This window comes from Plectropomus leopardus, chromosome 7 (genome assembly GCF_026936395.1).
Source record: "Plectropomus leopardus strain MGB_pleo_1.0 chromosome 7, ASM2693639v1, whole genome shotgun sequence".
Lineage (NCBI taxonomy): Eukaryota > Metazoa > Chordata > Actinopteri > Perciformes > Serranidae > Plectropomus > Plectropomus leopardus.
The window spans coordinates 64,818-85,000 of NC_142182.1; the positions used below are offsets into that span (position 1 = coordinate 64,818).

A 20,183-nucleotide genomic window follows, 5' to 3' on the forward strand; every position below is an offset into this window, starting at 1 on the left:
GTGAAAATGAGTTTGACACCCCTGCTCTATGCTTTGAAATGGCAGGTATCAATGAGCATTACAGGGCATTTTCCCCACCTACTTGTTAAGGAGTGTGAATAGATGGCCCTCCGCTGCCTAAACAATCCACTTCAAAATAAAAGCAGGGTTAGGCTTAGGGTAGGGTTTTATGCATGTCTTAAGGACATACAAGCCTGGATGAACCTTAGTTTCTTGATGTTAAATTCAGACAAAAGTGAAGTTATTGTTCTTGGCCCCAAACACCTCAGAAATTCCTTTTCTTGGGATATTATTTCTCTAGATGGCATTACCTTGGCCTCTAGCACAACTATAAGGAAACACAGTGTTATATTCGAGATATATCAAGATCTATGTTTTGACTTCCATATGAGACAAACTTCTAGGCTTGCTTTCTTTCACTTGCGTAACATTGTAAAAATGAGACGTCCTGTCTAAAGCAGACGGCGAAAAATTAGTACACATATTTGTAACTTCTAGGCTGAATTATTGTAACTCCCTATTATCCAGTTGCACCAACAAATCTCTGCAGTCTGCAGGATTGAATTCAAAATCATCCTCCTTACTTACAAAGCTCTAAATGGTCAGGCTCCATCTTATCTGTTGCAGCTCATAGTTCCCTATCAACCCTCAAGATCACTGCGCTCTGAAAATGCAGGGTTACTTAGTTCCCAAAGTCTCCCAAACCTAGGATGGGAACCAGAGCCTTCAGCTACCACGCTCCTCTTTTATGGAACCATCTTCCAGTTTCGGTCAGGGAGGCAGACACCGTCTCCACTTTTGAGGGTAGACTTAAGACCTTCCTCTTTGATAAAGTTTATAGTTAGGGCTGGCTCAGGTTTCCTGGACCAGCCCCTAGTTAGGATGACATAGGTTTAACCTGCCGGGGGACTTCCTCTGATACACTGAGCTCCTTTTTCCTTCTCTTGTTCCCTCCATCTGAAATCGCTCATGTCTGTTTACTGCATTACGCTAACTCTGTTGCCTCTCTGGAGTGTTCCTGCATCCTTGTTTCCTAGTTTTCCTGGCTGCAATCTTGGCTGCGCCTGATCGCGGTGATAGTTGTGCTGGTGCTGTGATCCTGCCTTTGGTTGTGCTAGTGCTGTGGCTGCACTGATACTGTACCCCCAGCTCGCCCTGATCGTGGTCTTAGCCGTTGCTGTGGTCCTGTCTGAAGGTGTCTGTGTTGTGGGTCCTGGTTGCGCTGATGCTGTGATGTGCTTGACGTAACCTTCTACTGCCATTATGATGAGCCACGCCTCCACTATCAACATATGCATAGGACTCTTATCAACACCCACAATTTTATCATAGAGTGCATTTAACAATTTTACACTGATCTTTATTGTAATATGACATGCGTTTGTTTCCATTATTGCTGTGCCTCTCTCCCTCTCTCTCTTTCTCTTTCCTTTTTGACATAATTGTAATTCAATTGTCATTTACGACATCTATTACACGTCTGTCCGTACAGGAAGAGGGATCCCTCCAATGGCGGTCCTGGGGTGGGGGGGCAACAGGGGCCAGCACTGAACCTTGAACTGTAACTGGAATACTGTTACTATTCTCCAGTACTTTATGTTACTTTATTATTATTTAAACTAAATATTTTGAATGCTTAAACTCTTGGCTTTGTCTCTTTTGCCCGGGTTGAATGTGTCACTTTGATAAAACCCTTGGCCACAGCCACGGCACAGGCACAGCCACAGACAGGATCACAGCAATAGCACAACCATGACCACGATCAAGCAGAGCCTCAGGTGGGAACACAGCATCACTGTACCCGCAACAGGAGCACAGCCAAAGGCAGGATCACAGCATCAGTATAGCCATCACCACAATCAAGGTGCAGCCAAGATTGCAGCCAGGATCCTGGAAAACTAAAAGTTTAGCACCCAGCTTTTCTAGTGATGTATTTCAGCTGTTAGCTTCATGAGGTAAGGAAGATCAGCTTCAATTTCTGCCAGATTTTCTGATTTGTCACGCATTATTTTTTACATTTCTGCATTTTTAGCCATAGTTTAAAATTATTTCAGCTTTCAGCGTTCACAGCCCTTTCCACAGAAAATGTATTTTCTAGTTTTTCATGATTTACAACATAAACATGATTATTACAAACACTGCCAGTGTGTGTGTGTGTGTGTGTGTGTGTGTGTGTGTGTGTGGACTGACCACGTGCAGCAGGGACAGGTAAGCGTTGTTGGTGTTGTCGAAGTTGATGTTCTTGATGTTCTTCCAGCGGATCTCGGTGAAGTTATGCATGATCAGACTGAAACACTCAGACTTGTTGTCAACAACTTCAGGCAAAACACGCTCCTCTGACGTCTCATTGAAACAATGATAAAACTTTCCAGCAAAGAAATTCACTCCGAGAAGGCCAAAGAATAACCAGACCTGCAGAGACACCAGGAGGACGTTCAACAGGGACGGGACACTGCGGACCAGTGTCCCCACCACCAGCTGGAAACAGAGAGAGTCCATGTTAATTCATCCAGGTGCTGATCTATTGATGTCTTGATCAGTATGTAAATGTATTGAAGGCCCTGTCTCACCCTCGGGCCCTGGAAGCGAGACAGGACCCTCAGGGGTCCCAGAGCTCTCAGGGTCCTCAGAAATGAGATGGCTCCAAGTTCAAATGCTCCAAACGTGTCAGCGGCCAGAGAAACCAGGAACACCTGGAGACACAAACACAGACATATGTTGAAATGGTTACTTTCATGTTGCTGTGGTTACCTTCATGTTGCTATGGTTACCCTCATGTTGCTGTGTTTACCTTCATGTTGCTATGGTTGCCCTTATGTTGCTGTGGTTACCTTCATGTTGCTACGGTTACCTTCATGTTACTATGGTTACACTCATGTTGCTGTGGTTACCTTCATGTTGCTACGGTTACCTTCATATTGCTACGGTTACCTTCATGTTGCTATGGTGACCTTCATGTTACTATGGTTACTCTCATGTTGCTGTGGTTACCTTCATGTTGCTACGGTTACCTTCATATTGCTACGGTTACCTTCATGTTGCTATGGTGACCTTCACGTTAATGTACCTGGAGGTCAAACCTGAGGGGTCAGTCAGTAAACGGGAGCTATAAGACCTTTAAACAGGACGTGGTCACGCTACAAATCATTTCATTCTGCTGGATCTCAACAAGCTATCTGACTGAGCCATTTTGTCCTAAACCACACAGCATTCACACAATTCTAGACTTCATAAAAAGTTCTCTAAACACTCTCTAAACATTGCACACGATCACATAACAACGCGGGGCTTTCTGGTACAACTTCACCAACCTCCAAGGTGCATGGAGAGTGAAGAAGGTCTTGAAGAGGTCAAAGAGCTCCAGCAAACGCGATGAAGGCTGCCAGCCGAAATGTGTCGGTCTATTAAAGTTCTCTAAACTGCTCTAAAGTGCTGCTGGAGCTCTTTGACCTCGTCCAGCGGTGTGTCACACAGCTCTGTGCCACAGACTCAACAAACTAACTGCCCTCACACAGTCATGACTACAGACGGTCTGAACGAGCTGTTTTCTGCTCTAATCCTCAGGTCTCTGCCTCTTGTCTTCGGTTGTGCTTGTGCTTTTGCTGTACTGATACCGGACCCCCCGCTCGCCCTGATCGTGGTCTGGTCCTGGTTGCGCCGATGTTGTGATCCTGACTTTGGACACCTCCCTATCAACATGTGCATGAGACTCTTATCATCGCCCTCAAGATCATCATCACAGAGTGCAATTAATGATTTCACACCTGCCATTACTGTAATATGACATGAATCTGTTTCTATTATTGCTGTGCCTCTCTCTCCCTCTCTCTCCCTCTCTCCCCCTCTCTCCCCCTCTCTCCCTCCCTCCCTCTCACCCCCTCTCCCTCTCTCTCCTCCCCCCTCCCTCTCCCCCTCTCTCTCTCCCTCCCCTCTCTCCTCTCCCCCCCTCTCCTCTCCCCCTCTCTCCCCCTTGTTATTTACATCTATCGCTCGTCTGTCCATCCTGAAGAGGGATCCCTCATCATCCTCTGCCGTCTCTGCACAGGTGACCATCACATGTTGGTCCTCGGTGTGTCACTGATGGTCTTATGTGTTGGTTCCGTGTTTAACATGTTGGTTCAGTGTTTTAGCGTGTTGGTTCTGTTTTTTGGCCTGTTGGTTTCGTGTTTAACATGTTGGTTCAGTGTTTTAGCGTGTTGGTTCTGTTTTTTGGCCTGTTGGTTCCGTGTTTAACATGTTGGTTCCGTGTTTAACATGTTGGTTCAGGGTTTTAGCGTGTTGGTTCTGTGTTTTGGCGTGTTGGTTTCAGTGTTCTGGCCTGTTGGTTCTGTGTTTTGAGATGTTGGTTCAGTGTTTTAGCGTGTTGCTTCTGTTTTTTGGCGTGTTGGTTCTCACGTGCAGGACGAGGAAGTCGAGCCAGCACCAGGCGTCGGTGAAGTATTTCTTGAGTCCAAAGGCAATGATCTTGAGAATCACCTCCATGAGGAGGATGAAGGTGAACACCTGATCCGCCGTCTTCAGAACCGTTTTTAGAACTGTACGCTGCTGCAAGTGGACGTCCTCAAACGCCTGTTGACAGTCAGAGCCGTGTTAGTCAGCTCCCTCTACAGGTAGACCCTCAGTGTTCATACGTGTTGTATGTTAGTGAAGGCGTTTGGATGCGTGTTGTATGTTAGTGAAGGCGTTTGGATGCGTGTTGTATGTTAGTGAAGGCGTTTGGATGCGTGTTGTTCACCAGAGCAGTGCTGCTTGCAACGATGATGACGATGATGAAGGCATCGAAGCCTCTGTGTTGTACGAGGGAGCAGCATGTTCTCCTGAAGTTAGACCAGACCCTCCCTCCACCCCGAGACATGTCTTTGTCCAGGAACGGACAGCAGCGGTAACACTCTGAAACACAGAGAGAGAGGCCAGTACTGTTATTGATCAGAGAGCGATCAATACTGTTACTGATCAGAGAGAGATCAGTACTGTTACTGATCAGAGAGAGATCAATACTGTTACTGATCAGAGATCAGGACAGTTATTGATCAGAGAAATCAATACTGTTACTGATCAGAGAGTGATCAATACTGTTATTGATCAGAGATCAGGACAGTTATTGATCAGAGAGAAATCAGTACTGTTACTGATCAGAGAGAGATCAATACTGTTAGTATGGATTTTTATGATTACGTGCCTTCCATATGTAGTTTAGAACTATGTCTAACTCAAGTAAATACCTCCCTATATACGGTGATGTCTAAAGACATGTTTGACCGCGGATATTTCTTTGTCCTGTGTCCGTTAGTCTGCGTTTAGTCGTGTGTCTGTCTGGGCTGACCCGAGCGCTCGTCTTTGTTGTACTTGTCCTCATTTGTCATCTTCATTGTACTTGTCTTTGTTGCAGTTCGTCATCGTCTAAGTTAATTTTTGTGCTCATCTTCATTTATATTGTACTGGTTTATTGTACTCATGTACAGTGTAACTGTAGTATAATTGTTTACTTATATGTTTACTTTTATTAAACATTTCCTGTCTGAAGCTTCAACCAATGTGTCGGCCGTTCAGAATTCACCACAGAAAACTCATACTATCGAATACTGTTATTGATCAGAGAGCGATCAGGATTGTTATTGATCAGAGAGTGATCAGGATTGTTATTGATCAGAAAGATCAATACTGTTATTAATCAGAGAGATCGATCAGAGAGAGACCAATACTGTTAGTGATCAGAGAGTAACCAGGACTTTTATTGATCAGAGAGATTGATCAGAACTGTTATTGATCAGTCATTGGCTGCTGCTCTTCATCACTGTCACTCACTGTCGTTGCAGCAGTCCTCAGGAATGTGTCCTTCATCGTCTTCATCGTGTTTCTGAACACAGACAGAGTTTATCATCGTCATCATGTTCCCGTTAAGACGTGAACCTTCACATGTCGGTTCAAACATCGATGAGACATCAATACAAACTGAACAGAAAACAAAACAACATTGAGATTTCATGCATGTCTCATTAAACTAATGTCCTCCCTTCATCTTTTTTCAGCATTAACTTTATGAATCCAAGTTTCTGGTTTTTTAACGCGCCCTCTGTGTCTCTGCTGTACGTCCATGAACCGGTGCCATCAGTGGTGCTCGAGACAACTAAACGTTATTTGATCTTCTGTTTCTATTTTCCACATCTGGGTATCCAGAATGCCCTGCATGCATCCAAAACAACTCTTTATTTCCGTCTCACATTGCAAACCAGCTGAGTGTCGACCGGAGAAAAGAGTGCACACAGAGGATGTTACCACCACAAATCCTACAGTGTATCAGTATTGGTATTGATTCACTCAGATATTCGGGCAGGATTTACGGACCCACCGAGGCTGCAACTGAGCCATATCGGAGAGCACCGGGGTCTCCAGAACCGGAGCTGCCGAGAACAAACAGCGACTACAAGCGTCCTCTGATGCCGACAGAAACAGGATGAATTTGAGCGTGGACAGTTTTTGTTGGAGGCTGTTGCAGAGAGTCGGTACGTGTAACTGTGAGAGAGCTTTGCTCCTCACATGGACGGAGGTGTGACAGAGACACGATTTAACCCCGGACACCTGATGAACAACCCTGCTGAGGACGCCACAGTTCAGTCTGAGCTTAAATGCTGCAGAAGTAAAGAACACAGATTACTTTTTTCTCTTTGTCTTTTTCCCTCTCAGGCACCTTCACGTCACTGGCAGCGGAGACCCAGCAGGAGTCGCTGTTCTGGTCACTACTGAGGGCGGTGACCTCTGACTCTGGCTGCTCGGATGTCACAGCGGTCATGGCGAGCAGCTCCTTCCTGTTTTCTTGGTCACTGCTGACCGCTGATTATGAAAGAAATCAGTCAAAAACCAGCTGCTGAACCTGAGGATCACCAAGAACTGAACAACACTGAACCAACAATCAGACAACGGATCAACTGTACCAATGTCACGTTCAAGTTCAGAAAGTCAGTAATGAAGTCTGCGGTCTGGTTCAAGGTCTGGTCCTACCTTTGTGGTCTGGGTCCATCTGGGTCTTCTTTCCCAGCAGAGTCCTCACAGCCCTCTGGATCCTGTTTATGGAGATCTGCATGCTGATTTTCTTTTTTTCCTCTGTCAGACTGTAGCTGCTGAGGGGGCTCAGCAACAAGACCAGGAACAGGTTTAGCATCTGAGACAAGACCAGGAACACATTCAGGGGTTAAAAACAGACCAAGAACAGGTTTAGCATCTGAGACAAGACCAGGAACACATTCAGGGGTTAAAAACAGACCAAGAACAGGTTTAGCATCTGAGACAAGACCAGGAACACATTCAGGGGTTAAAAACAGACCAGGAACAGGTTCAGGAGCTGGAACAATACCAGGAACACATTCAGGGTTTAAACCAGACCAATCAGGGATAGGGGCCAGGAACAGATTCAGACTCAGGACTCACCAGCAGATTTCCAAGGACCAGGAGCACCATGAAAAAGATGAGGCACAGGGGCTGGCCTGAGACCTGCATGCAGTCCCACAAGGTCTCGACGCTTTCCCCAGTCAGCGCCCTGAAGACCACCAGGAAGGCGTGGAAGAAGTCATTCATGTGCCAGCGGGGGAGCTGGCAGTCCATCGAGATGCGACAGACGTGGTCTTTGTAGTCTGTCCCAAACAGCTGCATGCCAACCACGCTGAAGAAGAAGGTCAGGACCAGCAGGAGGATAGTCGGTTCCCTCAGAGCCCTCACCGACGTCGAAACCATCCTCAACCAGTCGTGTAAGGACGGCCACCACCTGGCCAACCGAAACATCCGCAGCTGCACAGGAGACAGGTGGACAGGCAGGTGAGGGGACAGGTGGACAGACAGGTGGACAGGCAGGTGAGGAGACAGGTGGACAGACAGGTGGGCAGTGATTGGCTGAGCAGTCTGTGATGAGGACACACTGACCAATCGGAAGGTGCGCAGCACAGACAGTCCCTGAATGTCCGCCAGGACCAGGTTCAGCAGAGTCACTGTGATGATGATGCAGTCAAAGACGTTCCAGTTCACCTGTAACCATGGCAACAGAACAGACACACATTACCATGGCAACCGCTGTGAGACATCAATACCGAGCAGCTGACAAACAGGAAGTCAGACCTTAAAGTATCCACAGGGGCCCAGGGCCACGAGCTTCAGGAGCAACTCCACCGTGTAGACCAGTTGGAAGACCTGAGAGAGGACAGAGGTCAGAGGTTAGGGGTCAGGGGTCAGAGGACAGAGGTCAGGGGTCAGGGGTCAGGGGTCAGACGAAAGGGGTCAGGGGACAGAAGTCAGGGGTCAGGGGTCAGAGTACTGAGCTCATCTGTGAACTCTGTATTCTCTGTATCTGTATTGGAAAATACATACAGTATAGTGCTACAGTTATTGTAGTTGTAGTAGTCCTATAGTTGTTTTAGTCATAAAGTTGTTGTAGTTCTATAGTTGTTGTAGTCATAAAGTTGTTGTAGTCATACAGTTGTTGTAATCATAAAATTGTTGTAGTCCTGTAGTTGTAGTAGTCCTGTAGTTGTTGTAATCATAAAGTTGTTGTAGTCCTGTAGTTGTTGTAGTCCTGTAGTTGTAGTAGTCCTGTAGTTGTTGTAGTCATATAGTTGTTGTAGTCCTGTAGTTGTTGTAGTCATATAGTTGTTGTAATCATAAAGTTGTTGTAGTCCTGTAGTTGTAGTAGTCCTGTAGTTGTTGTAGTCATATAGTTGTTGTAATCATAAAGTTGTTGTAGTCCTGTAGTTGTTGTAGTCATATAGTTGTTGTAGTCATATAGTTGTAATCATAAAGTTGTTGTAGTCCTGTAGTTGTTGTAGTCCTATAGTTGTTGTAGTCATATAGTTGTTGTAGTCATATAGTTGTTGTAGTCCTGTAGTTGTAGTAGTCCTGTAGTTGTTGTAGTCATATAGTTGTTGTAGTCCTGTAGTTGTTGTATTCATATAGTTGTTGTAATCATAAAGTTGTAGTAGTCCTGTAGTTGTTGTAATCATATAGTTGTTGTAGTCCTGTAGTTGCTGTAGTCATATAGTTGTTGTAGTCATATAGTTGTAATCATAAAGTTGTTGTAGTCCTGTAGTTGTTGTAGTCCTATAGTTGTTGTAGTCATATAGTTGTTGTAGTCATATAGTTGTTGTAGTCCTGTAGTTGTAGTAGTCCTGTAGTTGTTGTAGTCATATAGTTGTTGTAGTCCTGTAGTTGTTGTAGTCATATAGTTGTTGTAGTCATAAAGTTGTTGTTGTCCTGTAGTTGTTGTAGTCATGTAGTTGTTGTAATCATTAAGTTGTTGTAGTCCTGTAGTTGTTGTAGTCCTGTAGTTGTTGTAGTCATATAGTTGTAGTAGTCATATAGTTGTTGTAGTCGTGTAGTTGTAGTAGTCCTGTAGTTGTTGTAGTCCTATAGTTGTTGTAATCATAAAGTTGTTGTAGTCCTGTAGTTGTTGTAGTCATATAGTTGTTGTAATCATAAAGTTGTTGTAGTCCTGTAGTTGTTGTAGTCCTATAGTTGTTGTAGTCATATAGTTGTTGTAGTCCTGTAGTTGTAGTAGTCCTGTAGTTGTTGTAGTCCTGTAGTTGTTGTAGTCATATAGTTGTAGTAGTCATATAGTTGTTGTAGTCCTGTAGTTGTAGTAGTCATATAGTTGTAGTAGTCATATAGTTGTTGTAGTCCTGTAGTTGTTGTAGTCATATAGTTGTAGTAGTCCAGTAGTTGTTGTAGTCATATAGTTGTTGTAATCATAAAGTTGTTGTAGTCCTGTAGTTGTTGTAATCATAAAGTTGTTGTAGTCCTGTAGTTGTAGTAGTCCTGTAGTTGTTGTAGTCCTGTAGTTGTTGTAGTCATATAGTTGTTGTAATCATAAAGTTGTTGTAGTCATATAGTTGTTGTAGTCCTGTAGTTGTTGTAGTCATAGTTGTTGTTGGTGTCCTGTAGTTGTTGGAGTCATATAGTTGGTGTAGTCATAAAGTTGTTGTAGTCCTGTAGTTGTAGTAGTCCGGTAGTTGTTGTAGTCATATAGTTGTTGTAATCATAAAGTTGTTGTAGTCCTGTAGTTGTTGTAGTCATATAGTTGTTGTAATCATAAAGTTGTTGTAGTCCTGTAGTTGTTGTAGTCCTGTAGTTGTTGTAGTCCTGTAGTTGTTGTAGTCATATAGTTGTTGTAGTCCTGTAGTTGTAGTAGTCATATAGTTGTTGTAGTCCTGTAGTTGTTGTAGTCCTGTAGTTGTAGTAGTCATATAGTTGTAGTAGTCCTGTAGTTGTTGTAGTCATATAGTTGTTGTAATCATAAAGTTGTTGTAGTCCTGTAGTTGTAGTAGTCATGTAGTTGTTGTAGTCATATAGTTGTTGTAATCATATAGTTGTTGTAGTCCTGTAGTTGTAGTAGTCCTGTAGTTGTTGCAGTCATATAGTTGTAGTAGTCATATAGTTGTTGTAGTCCTGTAGTTGTAGTAGTCATATAGTTGTTGTAGTCCTGTAGTTGTTGTAGTACTGTCGTTGTTGTAGACATATAGTTGTAGTCGTCCTGTGGTTGTTGTAGTCATATAGTTGTTGTAATCATAAAGTTGTTGTAGTCCTGTAGTTGTTGTAATCATAAAGTTGTTGTAGTCCTGTAGTTGTAGTAGTCCTGTAGTTGTTGTAATCATATAGTTGTTGTAATCATAAAGTTGTTGTAGTCCTGTAGTTGTTGTAGTCCTGTAGTTGTAGTAGTCCTGTAGTTGTTGTGTTCATGTAGTTGTTGTAGTCATGTAGTTGTTGTAGTCATATAGTAGTTGTAATCCTAAAGTTGTTGTAGTCCTGTAGTTGTTGTAGTCCTATAGTTGTTGTAATCATAAAGTTGTTGTAGTCCTGTAGTTGTAGTAGTCCTGTAGTTGTTGTAGTCCTGTAGTTGTTGTAGTCATATAGTTGTTGTAGTCCTGTAGTTGTAGTAGTCATATAGTTGTTGTAGTCCTGTAGTTGTTGTAGTCCTGTAGTTGTAGTAGTCATATAGTTGTAGTAGTCCAGTAGTTGTTGTAGTCATATAGTTGTTGTAATCATAAAGTTGTTGTAGTCCTGTAGTTGTAGTAGTCCTGTAGTTGTTGTAGTCATATAGTTGTTGTTGTAATAATGTTGTTGTAGTCCTGTAGTTGTCGTAGTCCTGTAGTTGTTGTAGTCATATCGTTGTAGTAGTCATATAGTTGTTGTAGTCCTGTAGTTGTAGTAGTCATATAGTTGTTGTAGTCCTGTAGTTGTTGTAGTCCTGTAGTTGTAGTAGTCATATAGTTGTAGTAGTCCTGTGGTTGTTGTAGTCATATAGTTGTTGTAATCATAAAGTTGTTGTAGTCCTGTAGTTGTTGTAATCATAAAGTTGTTGTAGTCCTGTAGTTGTAGTAGTCCTGTAGTTGTTGTAATCCTATAGTTGTTTTAATCGTACAGTTGTTGTAGTCCTGTAGTTGTTGTAGTCCTGTAGTTGTTGTAGTCCTTTAGTTGTTGTAGTGCTTTAGTTGTTGTAGTCCTGTAGTTGTTGTAGTCATATAGTTGTTGTAATCATAAAGTTGTTGTAGTCCTGTAGTTGTAGTAGTCCTGTAGTTGTAGTAGTCCTGTAGTTGTTGTAGTCATATAGTTGTTGTAATCATAAAGTTGTTGTAGTCCTGTAGTTGTAGTAGTCCTGTAGTTGTTGTAGTCCTGTAGTTGTTGTAGTCATATAGTTGTAGTAGTCCTGTAGTTGTTGTAGTCATATAGTTGTTGTAATCATAAAGTTGTTGTAGTCCTGTAGTTGTAGTAGTCCTGTAGTTGTTGTAGTCATATAGTTGTTGTAATCATAAAGTTGTTGTAGTCCTGTAGTTGTTGTAGTCATATAGTTGTAGTCATAAAGTTGTTGTAGTCCTGTAGTTGTAGTAGTCCTGTAGTTGTTGTAGTCCTGTAGTTGTTGTAGTCATATAGTTGTAGTAGTCATATAGTTGTTGTAGTCCTGTAGTTGTAGTAGTCATATAGTTGTTGTAGTCCTGTAGTTGTTGTAGTCCTGTAGTTGTGGTATTTATATAGTTGTTGTAGTCCTGTAGTTGTTGTAGTCATGTAGTTGTTGTAATCATAAAGTTGTTGTAGTCCTGTAGTTGTAGTAGTCCTGTAGTTGTTGTAGTCCTGTAGTTGTTGTAGTCATATAGTTGTAGTAGTCATATAGTTGTTGTAGTCCTGTAGTTGTAGTAGTCATATAGTTGTTGTACTCTTGTCGTTGTTGTCGTCTTGTAGTTGTAGTAGTCCTGTAGTTGTTGTAGTCATATAGTTGTAATCATAAAGTTGTTGTAGTCCTCTAGTTGTTGTAGTCCTATAGTTGTTGTAATCATAAAGTTGTTGTAGTCCTGTAGTTGTAGTAGTCCTGTAGTTGTTGTAGGCCTGTAGTTGTTGTAGGCATATAGTTGTAGTAGTCATATAGTGGTTGTAGTCCTGTAGTTGTAGTAGTCATATAGTTGTTGTAGTCCTGTAGTTGTTGTAGTCCTGTAGTTGTAGTAGTCATATAGTTGTAGTAGTCCAGTAGTTGTTGTAGTCATATAGTTGTTGTAATCATAAAGTTGTTGTAGTCCTGTAGTTGTTGTAATCATAGAGTTGTTGTAGTCCTGTAGTTGTAGTAGTCATATAGATGTTGTAGTACTATAATTGTAGTAGTAATATAGTTGTTGTAGACATGTAGTTGTAGTAGTCCTGTAGTTGTAGTCGTCTTGTAGTTGTTGTAGTCTTGTAGTTGTTGTAGTCTTGTAGTTGTTGTCGTCTTATTGTTGTAATCATAAAGTTGTTGTAGTCCTGTAGTTGTAGTAGTCCTGTAGTTGTAGTAGTACTGTAGTTGTTGTAGTCATATAGTTGTTGTAATCATAAAGTTGTTGTAGTCCTGTAGTTGTTGTAGTCATATAGTTGTTGTAATCATAAAGTTGTTGTAGTCCTGTAGTTGTAGTAGTCCTGTAGTTGTTGTAGTCCTGTAGTTGTTGTAGTCATATAGTTGTAGTAGTCATATAGTTGTTGTAGTCCTGTAGTTGTTGTAGTCCTGTAGTTGTAGTAGTCATATAGTTGTAGTAGTCCTGTGGTTGTTGTAGTCATATAGTTGTTGTATTCATAAAGTTGTTGTAGTCCTGTAGTTGTAGTAGTCCTGTAGTTGTTGTAGTCCTGTAGTTGTTGTAGTCATATAGTTGTAGTAGTCATATAGTTGTTGTAGTCCTGTAGTTGTAGTAGTCATATAGTTGTTGTAGTCCTGTAGTTGTTGTAGTCCTAGAGTTGTTGTAGTCATATAGTTGTAGTAGTCCTGTAGTTGTTGTAGTCATATAGTTGTTGTAATCATAAAGTTGTTGTAGTCCTGTAGTTGTTGTAGTCCTATAGTTGTTGTAGTCATATAGTTGTTGTAATCATAAAGTTGTTGTAGTCCTGTAGTTGTTGTAGTCATATAGTTGTTGTAATCATAAAGTTGTTGTAGTCCTGTAGTTGTAGTAGTCCTGTAGTTGTTGTAGTCCTGTAGTTGTTGTAGTCATATAGTTGTAGTAGTCATATAGTTGTTGTAGTCCTGTAGTTGTAGTAGTCATATAGTTGTTGTAGTCCTGTAGTTGTTGTAGTCCTGTAGTTGTAGTAGTCATATAGTTGTAGTAGTCCTGTGGTTGTTGTAGTCATATAGTTGTTGTAATCATAAAGTTGTTGTAGTCCTGTAGTTGTTGTAATCATAAAGTTGTTGTAGTCCTGTAGTTGTAGTAGTCCTGTAGTTGTTGTAGTCATATAGTTGTTGTAATCATAAAGTTGTTGTAGTCCTGTAGTTGTTGTAGTCCTGTAGTTGTTGTAGTCATATAGTTGTTGTAGTCGTGTAGTTGTTGTAGTCAGATTGTTGTTGTAATCATAAAGTTGTTGTAGTCCTGTAGTTGTAGTAGTCCTGTAGTTGTTGTAGTCCTGTAGTTGTTGTAGTCATATAGTTGTTGTAATCATAAAGTTGTTGTAGTCCTGTAGTTGTAGTAGTCCTGTAGTTGTAGTAGTCCTGTAGTTGTTGTAGTCATATAGTTGTTGTAGTCCTGTAGTTGTTGTAGTCATATAGTTGTAATCATCAAGTTGTTGTAGTCCTGTAGTTGTAGTAGTCCTGTAGTTGTTGTAGTCATATAGTTGTTGTAATCATAAAGTTGTTGTAGTCCTGTAGTTGTTGTAGTCATATAGTTGTTGTAATCATAAAGTTGTTGTAGTCCTGTAGTTGTAGTAGTCCTGTAGTTGTTGTAGTCTTGTAGTTGTAGTAGTCATATAGTTGTAGTAGTCATATAGTTGTTGTAGTCCTGTAGTTGTAGTAGTCATATAGTTGTTGTAGTCCTGTAGTTGTTGTAGTCCTGTAGTTGTAGTAGTCATATAGTTGTAGTAGTCCTGTGGTTGTTGTAGTCATATAGTTGTTGTAGTCATATAGTTGTTGTAGTCCTGTAGTTGTTGTAATCATAAAGTTGTTGTAGTCCTGTAGTTGTAGTAGTCCTGTAGTTGTTGTAGCCATATAGTTGTTGTAATCATAAAGTTGTTGTAGTCCTGTAGTTGTTGTAGTCCTGTAGTTGTAGTAGTCCTGTTGTTGTTGTAGTCATATAGTTGTTGTAGTCCTGTAGTTGTTGTAGTCATATAGTTGTTGTAATCATAAAGTTGTTGTAGTCCTGTAGTTGTAGTAGTCCTGTAGTTGTAGTAGTCCTGTAGTTGTTGTAGTCATATAGTTGTTGTAATCATAAAGTTGTTGTAGTCCTGTAGTTGTAGTAGTCCTGTAGTTGTTGTAGTCCTGTAGTTGTTGTAGTCATATAGTTGTAGTAGTCCTGTAGTTGTTGTAGTCATATAGTTGTTGTAATCATAAAGTTGTTGTAGTCCTGTAGTTGTAGTAGTCCTGTAGTTGTTGTAGTCATATAGTTGTTGTAATCATAAAGTTGTTGTAGTCCTGTAGTTGTTGTAGTCATATAGTTGTTGTAATCATAAAGTTGTTGTAGTCCTGTAGTTGTAGTAGTCCTGTAGTTGTTGTAGTCCTATAGTTGTTGTAGTCATATAGTTGTAGTAGTCATATAGTTGTTGTAGTCCTGTAGTTGTAGTAGTCATATAGTTGTTGTAGTCCTGTAGTTGTTGTAGTCCTATAGTTGTTGTAGTCATATAGTTGTAGGAGTCCCGTGTTGGTAGTAGTCATATAGCTGTGGTAATCATATAGTTGTTGTAGTCCTGTAGTTGTTGTAATCATAAAGTTGTTGTAGTCCTGTAGTTGTTGTAGTCCTATAGTTGTTGTAGTCATATAGTTGTTGTAATCATAAAGTTGTTGTAGTCCTGTAGTTGTAGTAGTCCTGTAGTTGTTGTAGTCCTGTAGTTGTTGTAGTCATATAGTTGTAGTAGTCATATAGTTGTTGTAGTCCTGTAGTTGTAGTAGTCATATAGTTGTTGTAGTCCTGTAGTTGTTGTAGTCCTGTAGTTGTAGTAGTCATATAGTTGTAGTAGTCCTGTGGTTGTTGTAGTCATATAGTTGTTGTAATCATAAAGTTGTTGTAGTCCTGTAGTTGTTGTAGTCATACAGTTGTTGTAGTCCTGTAGTTGTTGTAGTAGTCCTGTAGTTGTTGTAGTCATATAGTTGTTGTAATCATAAAGTTGTTGTAGTCCTGTAGTTGTAGTAGTCCTGTAGTTGTTGTAGTCCTGTAGTTGTTGTAGTCATATAGTTGTTGTAGTCCTGTAGTTGTTGTAGTCATATAGTTGTTGTAATCATAAAGTTGTTGTAGTCCTGTAGTTGTAGTAGTCCTGTAGTTGTAGTAGTCCTGTAGTTGTTGTAGTCATATAGTTGTTGTAATCATATAGTTGTTGTAGTCCTGTAGTTATTGTAGTACTGCAGTTGTTCTAATCATACAGTTGTAGTAGTCCTGTAGTTGTAGTAGTCCTGTAGTTGTTGTAGTCCTGTAGTTGTTGTAGTCATATAGTTGTAGTAGTCATATAGTTGTTGTAGTCCTGTAGTTGTTGTAGTCCTGTAGTTGTAGTAGTCATATAGTTGTAGTAGTCCTGTGGTTGTTGTAGTCATATAGTTGTTGTAATCATAAAGTTGTTGTAGTCCTGTAGTTGTAGTAGTCCTGTAGTTGTTGTAGTCCTGTAGTTGTTGTAGTCATATAGTTGTAGTAGTCATATAGTTGTTGTAGTCCTGTAGTTGTAGTAGTCATATAGTTGTTGTAGTCCTGTAGTTGTTGTAGTCCTGTAGTTGTAGTAGTCATATAGTTGTAGTAGTCCTGTAGTTGTTGTAGTCATATTGTTGTAATCATAAAGTTGTTGTAGTCCTCTAGTTGTTGTAGTCCTATAGTTGTTGTAGTCATATAGTTGTTGTAATCATAAAGTTGTTGTAGTCCTGTAGTTGTTGTAGTCATATAGTTGTTGTAATCATAAAGTTGTTGTAGTCCTGTAGTTGTTGTAGTCCTGTAGTTGTTGTAGTCCTGTAGTTGTTGTAGTCATATAGTTGTAGTAGTCATATAGTTGTTGTAGTCCTGTAGTTGTAGTAGTCATATAGTTGTTGTAGTCCTGTAGTTGTTGTAGTCCTGTAGTTGTAGTAGTCATATAGTTGTAGTAGTCCTGTGGTTGTTGTAGTCATATAGTTGTTGTAATCATAAAGTTGTTGTAGTCCTGTAGTTGTTGTAATCATAAAGTTGTTGTAGTCCTGTAGTTGTTGTAGTCATATAGTTGTTGTAGTCATATAGTTGTAGTAATCATGTAGTTGTAGTCCTGTTGTTGTTGTTGTCCTCTTGTTGTTGTAGTCATATAGTTGTTGTAGTCGTCCTGTTGTTGTTGTAGTCTAGTTGTTGTAGTCATAAAGTTGTTGTAGTCCTGTAGTTGTAGTAGTCCTGTAGTTGTAGTAGTCCTGTAGTTGTTGTAGTCATATAGTTGTTGCAATCATAAAGTTGTTGTAGTCCTGTAGTTGTAGTAGTCCTGTAGTTGTTGTAGTCCTGTAGTTGTTGTAGTCATATAGTTGTAGTAGTCCTGTAGTTGTTGTAGTCATATAGTTGTTGTAATCATAAAGTTGTTGTAGTCCTGTAGTTGTTGTAGTCCTGTAGTTGTTGTAGTCATATAGTTGTTGTAATCATAAAGTTGTTGTAGTCCTGTAGTTGTTGTAGTCATATAGTTGTTGTAATCATAAAGTTGTTGTAGTCCTGTAGTTGTAGTAGTCCTGTAGTTGTTGTAGTCCTGTAGTTGTAGTAGTCATATAGTTGTAGTAGTCATATAGTTGTTGTAGTCCTGTAGTTGTAGTAGTCATATAGTTGTTGTAGTCCTGTAGTTGTTGTAGTCCTGTAGTTGTAGTAGTCATATAGTTGTAGTAGTCCTGTAGTTGTTGTAGTCATATAGTTGTTGTAATCATAAAGTTGTTGTAGTCCTGTAGTTGTTGTAATCATAAAGTTGTTGTAGTCCTGTAGTTGTAGTAGTCCTGTAGTTGTTGTAGTCATATAGTTGTTGTAATCATAAAGTTGTTGTAGTCCTGTAGTTGTTGTAGTCATGTAGTTGTAGTAGTCCTGTAGTTGTTGTAGTCATATAGTTGTTGTAGTCCTGTAGTTGTTGTAGTCATATAGTTGTAGTAATCATGTTGTTGTAGTACTGTTGTTGTAGTAGTCGTGTTGTTGTAGTAGTCCTGTAGTTGTTGTAGTCATATAGTTGTTGTAATCATAAAGTTGTTGTAGTCCTGTAGTTGTAGTAGTCCTGTAGTTGTTGTAGTCCTGTAGTTGTTGTAGTCATATAGTTGTAGTAGTCCTGTAGTTGTTGTAGTCATATAGTTGTTGTAATCATAAAGTTGTTGTAGTCCTGTAGTTGTAGTAGTCCTGTAGTTGTTGTAGTCATATAGTTGTTGTAATCATAAAGTTGTTGTAGTCCTGTAGTTGTTGTTGTCATATAGTTGTTGTAATCATAAAGTTGTTGTAGTCCTGTAGTTGTAGTAGTCATGTAGTTGTTGTAGTCCTGTAGTTGTTGTAATCATAAAGTTGTAGTAGTCATATAGTTGTTGTAGTCCTGTAGTTGTAGTAGTCATATAGTTGTTGTAGTCCTGTAGTTGTTGTAGTCCTGTAGTTGTAGTAGTCATATAGTTGTAGTAGTCCTGTGGTTGTTGTAGTCATATAGTTGTTGTAATCATAAAGTTGTTGTAGTCCTGTAGTTGTTGTAATCATAAAGTTGTTGTAGTCCTGTAGTTGTTGTAGTCATATAGTTGTTGTAATCATAAAGTTGTTGTAGTCCTGTAGTTGTAGTAGTCCTGTAGTTGTAGTAGTCCTGTAGTTGTTGTAGTCATATAGTTGTTGTAGTCCTGTAGTTGTTGTAGTCATATAGTTGTTGTAATCATAAAGTTGTAGTAGTCATATAGTTGTAGTAGTCCAGTAGGTGTAGTAGTCCTGTAGTTGTTGTAGTCATATAGTTGTTGTAATCATAAAGTTGTTGTAGTCCTGTAGTTGTTGTAGTCATATAGTTGTTGTAGTCATATAGTTGTAATCATAAAGTTGTTGTAGTCCTCTAGTTGTTGTAGTCCTATAGTTGTTGTAGTCATATAGTTGTTGTAGTCATATAGTTGTTGTAATCATAAAGTTGTTGTAGTCCTGTAGTTGTAGTAGTCCTGTAGTTGTTGTAGTCGTATAGTTGTTGTAATCATAAAGTTGTTGTAGTCCTGTAGTTGTTGTAGTCATATAGTTGTTGTAGTCATATAGTTGTAATCATAAAGTTGTTGTAGTCCTGTAGTTGTTGTAGTCCTATAGTTGTTGTAGTCATATAGTTGTTGTAGTTATATAGTTGTAGTAGTCCTGTAGTTGTTGTAGTCATATAGTTGTAATAGTCATATAGTTGTTATAGTCCTTTAGTTGTTGTAGTCCTATAGTTGTTGTAGTCATATAGTTGTTGTAGTCATATAGTTGTTGTAGTCATGTATTTGTTGTTGTCATGTAGTTGTTGTAGATCTGTAGTTTTTGTAGTCATGTAGTTGTAATCATAAAGTTGTAGTAGTCCTGTAGTTGTTGTAGTCCTATAGTTGTTGTAGTCATAAAGTTGTTGTAGTCCTGTAGTTGTTGTAGTCCTGTAGTTGTTGTAGTCATATAGTTGTAGTAGTCATATAGTTGTTGTAGTCCTGTAGTTGTAGTAGTCCTGTAGTTGTTGTAGTCATATAGTTGTTGTAATCATAAAGTTGTTGTAGTCGTCTTGTTGTTGTAGTCCTCTAGTTGTTGTAGTCATCATGTTGTTGTAGTCCTGTAGTTGTTGTAGTCCTGTAGTTGTAGTAGTCCTGTAGTTGTTGTAGTCCTGTAGTTGTTGTAGTCATATAGTTGTAGTAGTCATATAGTTGTAGTAGTCATATAGTTGTTGTAGTCCTGTAGTTGTAGTAGTCATATAGTTGTAGTAGTCATATAGTTGTTGTAGTCCTGTAGTTGTTGTAGTCCTGTAGTTGTAGTAGTCATATAGTTGTTGTAGTCCTGTAGTTGTAGTAGTCATGTAGTTGTAGTAGTCATATAGTTGTTGTAGTCCTGTAGTTGTTGTAGTCCTGTAGTTGTAGTAGTCATATAGTTGTAGTAGTCCTGTAGTTGTTGTAGTCATATAGTTGTTGTAATCATAAAGTTGTTGTAGTCCTGTAGTTTTTGTAGTCATATAGTTGTTGTAATCATAAAGTTGTTGTAGTCCTGTAGTTGTTGTAGTCCTGTAGTTGTAGTAGTCCTGTAGTTGTTGTAGTCCTGTAGTTGTTGTAGTCATATAGTTGTAGTAGTCATATAGTTGTAGTAGTCATATAGTTGTTGTAGTCCTGTAGTTGTAGTAGTCATATAGTTGTAGTAGTCATATAGTTGTTGTAGTCCTGTAGTTGTTGTAGTCCTGTAGTTGTAGTAGTCATATAGTTGTTGTAGTCCTGTAGTTGTAGTAGTCATGTAGTTGTTGTAGTCATATAGTTGTTGTAGTCCTGTAGTTGTTGTAGTCATATAGTTGTTGTAGTCCTGTAGTTGTAGTAGTCCTGTAGTTGTTGTAGTCATATAGTTGTTGTAGTCCTGTAGTTGTTGTAGTCATATAGTTATTGTAGCCCTGTAGTTGTTGTAGTCATATAGTTGTTGTAATCATAAAGTTGTTGTAGTCCTATAGTTGTTGTAGTCCTGTAGTTGTTGTAGTCATATAGTTGTTGTAGTCCTGTAGTTGTTGTAGTCCTATAGTTGTTGTAATCATAAAGTTGTTGTAGTCCTATAGTTCTTGTAGTCCTATAGTTGTTGTAGTCCTTTTTGGAC

At 39.6% G+C, this 20,183-nt stretch overlaps 1 protein-coding gene across 1 annotated transcript in view; it reads right to left on the reverse strand.

The window, feature by feature from the left end:
• LOC121938398 (sodium channel protein type 4 subunit alpha B-like) overlaps nt 1-20,183 on the reverse strand; it is a 37,936-nt gene that overhangs the window by 9,181 nt on the left and 8,572 nt on the right. The window contains exons 15-24 of the mRNA XM_088079472.1: nt 8,107-8,178; nt 7,915-8,016; nt 7,426-7,782; nt 7,000-7,159; nt 6,656-6,831; nt 5,806-5,857; nt 4,736-4,890; nt 4,396-4,569; nt 2,571-2,693; nt 2,191-2,478 (exon numbers count right to left, since the gene is read on the reverse strand). Of these exons, the coding sequence (XP_087935598.1) occupies nt 2,191-2,478; nt 2,571-2,693; nt 4,396-4,569; nt 4,736-4,890; nt 5,806-5,857; nt 6,656-6,831; nt 7,000-7,159; nt 7,426-7,782; nt 7,915-8,016; nt 8,107-8,178 (1,659 nt within the window). The remainder of the gene's footprint in view (nt 1-2,190; nt 2,479-2,570; nt 2,694-4,395; nt 4,570-4,735; nt 4,891-5,805; nt 5,858-6,655; nt 6,832-6,999; nt 7,160-7,425; nt 7,783-7,914; nt 8,017-8,106; nt 8,179-20,183) is intronic.